This window comes from Chaetura pelagica, unplaced genomic scaffold (assembly GCF_000747805.2).
Source record: "Chaetura pelagica isolate M959 unplaced genomic scaffold, ChaPel_1.0 scaffold2653, whole genome shotgun sequence".
Taxonomy (NCBI): domain Eukaryota; kingdom Metazoa; phylum Chordata; class Aves; order Apodiformes; family Apodidae; genus Chaetura; species Chaetura pelagica.
In genome coordinates this window covers 1,221-2,755 of record NW_009952859.1, presented here as the reverse complement: position 1 = coordinate 2,755, position 1,535 = coordinate 1,221, and the positions used below count along the sequence as shown (strand labels likewise).

Below are 1,535 nucleotides of genomic sequence, written 5' to 3'. Positions count from 1 at the left end.
GGGGGGGAGGGCGGGCTGGAAGGAAGGGAGGAACAACCCTCGGACGCCTGGGTTCCCGCTATGGGGGCTGGTCCCTGTCCCAGGTGCCTGTGTCCTCTCTGAGGGCGGTTCTCCCCCACATCCCGGACGGCCGGGTCCTTTCTTCCCTTGCAGCGCTGCTGGGACGTGGCACTGGCGCCGCTGAAGCAGATTCCCATGAACCTGTTCATCATGTACATGGCTGGCAACACGATCTCCATCTTCCCTGCCATGATGGTCTGCATGATGGGCTGGCGTCCACTGCAGGCCCTCATGTCACTCTCTGCCAGTAAGTACAGCACCATGCAACAGCCCAGTGCGGGTGATGGTTCCTTGGGTGTTCCCCCACCTGCAGCATCCCCTGCATCTCCCACTGTAACAGTTGTCCCCACATATTCCCCCAGCAGTTGTCTCTACAACAGCCCCTGACATGTCTCCCTGCAATAGTCGTCCCCATGTCACTTGCCCCCATGTGTCCCCCAGTAGTTGTCCCTGTGACAGTCACGCCCACATCAGTTTCCCGAACAATCCCCAAACAGTTATCTCCCTGTCAGTTATTCCTGTGCATACACCAACAGTCTCCCCCACGTGTCCCTGTCCAGTTGTCCCTGTGACACTGACCCTGATGTTGGTCCCTTCCATGCATTCCCCCAGCCCAGCAGCTGCCCTGGTGCCACCCACCCCATGCCTCTCCCCCTGCTCTCCCCTGCTCCCCTCCCGTCACCCCTGGTCTCCCATGGTGCCAGGTATGTGGCCGGTGGGTGACAGGTACCACCATCCCTCTCTATCACCTCCACAGCACTGAAGGCGCTGGAGAGCTCGAGCCGGCGGGCTCTGCAGGGGCTGGTGTTCCTGGTGGGCAATGGGCTGGGGCTGGCGTTGGCCCTCTACAAGTGCCAGGCCATGGGTCTGCTGCCCACCCGCCCCTCCGATTGGCTGGCCTTCGTCACCCCCCCACAGGTGTGCCCAGACACAGAGATCCCCCTGCCCCACCCTTCCAGATGCTGGGGTTCCCCCCAGACAAGGTCCCCTCGGCAAGGTCCCCTCACTCACCCCCTTTCTCTCTCTTCCCTTGGCAGCGGATGGAGTTCACTGGGGGGGGCCTGATCCTGTGACCCAATGCACCAAACAATAAAGGCAATGGCAGGCTGGTGCTGGTATTTTTTGAAGGATTCTGACGGTCTGGGAGCTCAGCCCAAAGAGACACCAGGATGGGATGGGATGGAGGGAAAATCATTCATTGGTGATGTGTGCTGGGGGCACTTGGGCCCAGACTGGGAGCACTGGGAGTACACTTGAAGAGAATTGAAGGCCATACTGGGAATGCCCTGGGAGGTTTGAGGGCCACACTGGAAGCCTTAGGAGCTATACTGGAGGCACTGGGAGCCTTGGGGCCTCTACTGGGAGTGCACTGTAGCTGCACTTGGAGCCTTGGGGCCCGATACCAGGAGCCTCAGCACCTGTACTGGGAACACTGGGTGCCTTGGGGGCCACACTGGGAGTGTACTGATTCCAAA

The 1,535-nt window shown here is 60.5% G+C and overlaps 1 protein-coding gene across 1 annotated transcript; it reads left to right on the top strand.

Moving 5' to 3' along the window:
• Positions 1-153: 153 nt before the first annotated feature.
• EMC4 (ER membrane protein complex subunit 4) lies at positions 154-1,172 on the top strand (the record flags this gene model as incomplete). The annotated part of the gene is made up of 3 exons (XM_009995177.1): positions 154-307; positions 818-978; positions 1,098-1,172. Coding segments are annotated over 3 exons (351 nt in total), but the record flags the coding sequence as incomplete, so codon positions are not given.
• Between the last annotated feature and the right edge of the window lie 363 nt (positions 1,173-1,535).